General features: G+C 39.2%; 1 protein-coding gene across 1 annotated transcript in view; it reads left to right on the top strand.

Moving 5' to 3' along the window:
* The window catches only part of kcp (kielin cysteine rich BMP regulator), a 21,094-nt gene that overhangs the window by 16,602 nt on the left and 2,653 nt on the right, over positions 1–1,839 (top strand). Inside the window, exons 39-41 of the mRNA XM_013910102.1 lie at positions 771–873; positions 998–1,140; positions 1,400–1,572. Coding sequence (XP_013765556.1) covers positions 771–873; positions 998–1,140; positions 1,400–1,572 — 419 coding nt within the window. The remainder of the gene's footprint in view (positions 1–770; positions 874–997; positions 1,141–1,399; positions 1,573–1,839) is intronic.

The raw sequence follows: 1,839 nt of genomic DNA on the forward strand, positions 1-1,839 counted from the left end.
TCAACTTTTCTTCTGACGATGCTGTCTGTGTTGAGCGCTCAGTGGATCTGCGCTCGACAGTGCAGCCTAGGCGGAGTAGTCGAACGCAGATTCACTGAGCGCAGTGCAATATTATATTATATTATAATTTTAATAAATGACAAATTAAAAAAGCATGAACATTTTTTTTTTGTATCAAAAAAATATCTAACCGTGACACCAAAGTATCGAACCAAACCAAACCGTGAATTTTAATACAAGTGGAAGGGTTTAGTTTTTGAGGAATGACTTAAAAGACACAAAAAGAAGGGTCCAGCGCTCTCCAGCTGCAAATACTGAGGGGTTGATTTTGATCGTTATGCTAAGGAAAACACTTAAATTTCACCTAACTGAAGACATAATATTAATATGATTCTCCATTCACACATACATACATCTGATCCAACTTATCCCCTATCCAATTCATGGTCTTGGGAGTGTTGGAGCCTATCCCAGTTGACATAGGGCGAGAGGCAGGGTATTCTGGAAAGATCTCCAATCACAAGGGTTAAAATCAACACTTAACCTAAACCCATGCATGTCTTTGGACTGTGGGAAAAAACTAGAGAATGCAGAGAGAACCCACACAGAGAACATGCTAACTCCACACAGAAAGGCCACAGCCTTAGGTGGAAGGCAAACCAGCACGTTGCCACTAATGTTATATTTAAAAAATAGCATTTCTAAAATAGACCTTTTTTTATTTACTGAGATTATTTTCTTAAGAAGTCTGTTTGTGGTTGCATCCTCAGTTGGGCTACATTGAGTGCAGCATTGAAGAGTGTTTACCTGCCATTTGTCTGGAAGGACAAAAGCAAGTGAAACTTCCTGGGAGATGCTGCTATGAATGTCAAGGTATCGCAAAATAAAAACAGCTGCTGGCTTTTCACCTCTGGGTATTCGACACTGGAATGATGTGACAGATGGATGGGGTGTATTCTTTACAAAGATTAAACTTTGTTGTGCATATGTGTTGTAGACTCGGAGGTGTCGTGTTTGTACCAGGGGACAGTGTTTCACTCCAATGAACACTGGGAGGTGGATGAATGCACCAGCTGCACGTGTTTGTCTGGAGACGTACACTGTCGCAGTGAACGCTGCCCTCCCCTCACCTGTGCAAATGTGAGTGTTATTGAAAAACACACACACAAAATTTTTTTAATGGCGTTTCATGATTATCTGAAATGTTCCCATGATGCTCACCCATCAATTTGCAGAGAATCAGTAATTATCTGACGTTTCTCATCTGTGTTCACACGCTGGCTATTTTCACAGAGCACATTTTGTCACTGCAGACTTTTTGTTTTTTAAATCATTTTAGGTTCATCATATTCTCACACAGCCAGTGTTAACACAGTCTGTTTCTGTGTTTTACTGCCAGGATGAGATGCCTGCAGTTATCCCAGGTTTGTGTTGTCCTCATTGCCTTCCTCGTCCAGCTACTTGCAGTGCCTTTGGCGATCCTCATTACCGGACCTTCGATGGCCGCATGCTGCACTTCCAGGGAACGTGCACATATGTCCTGACACAGGATTGTGAGAGTGGAGATTTCAGGTGAAATTCATCCCAAACAATATCTATAATAATTAATTGTATAAAAAGTAGTGCTGTCAATAGATTAAAAGAAATTAACAAATTAATCTCACAATTATCTGTAATTAATCGCGATTAATCGCAATTACTTGATCCTGATAACTTGATTTTTTTCAACTTTATATTTAAGCTTCTAACTGACATTTATGCAATATAATGAAGTAAATGTAGAATAAACAAGAAATTCAAATTCAAATAGAATTTGAATAGTTTTCTTCAATCTTCTCC

The sequence above is a fragment of the Pundamilia nyererei genome, unplaced genomic scaffold (assembly GCF_000239375.1).
Source record: "Pundamilia nyererei isolate P.nyererei 1_Seehausen unplaced genomic scaffold, PunNye1.0 scaffold00035, whole genome shotgun sequence".
Lineage (NCBI taxonomy): Eukaryota > Metazoa > Chordata > Actinopteri > Cichliformes > Cichlidae > Pundamilia > Pundamilia nyererei.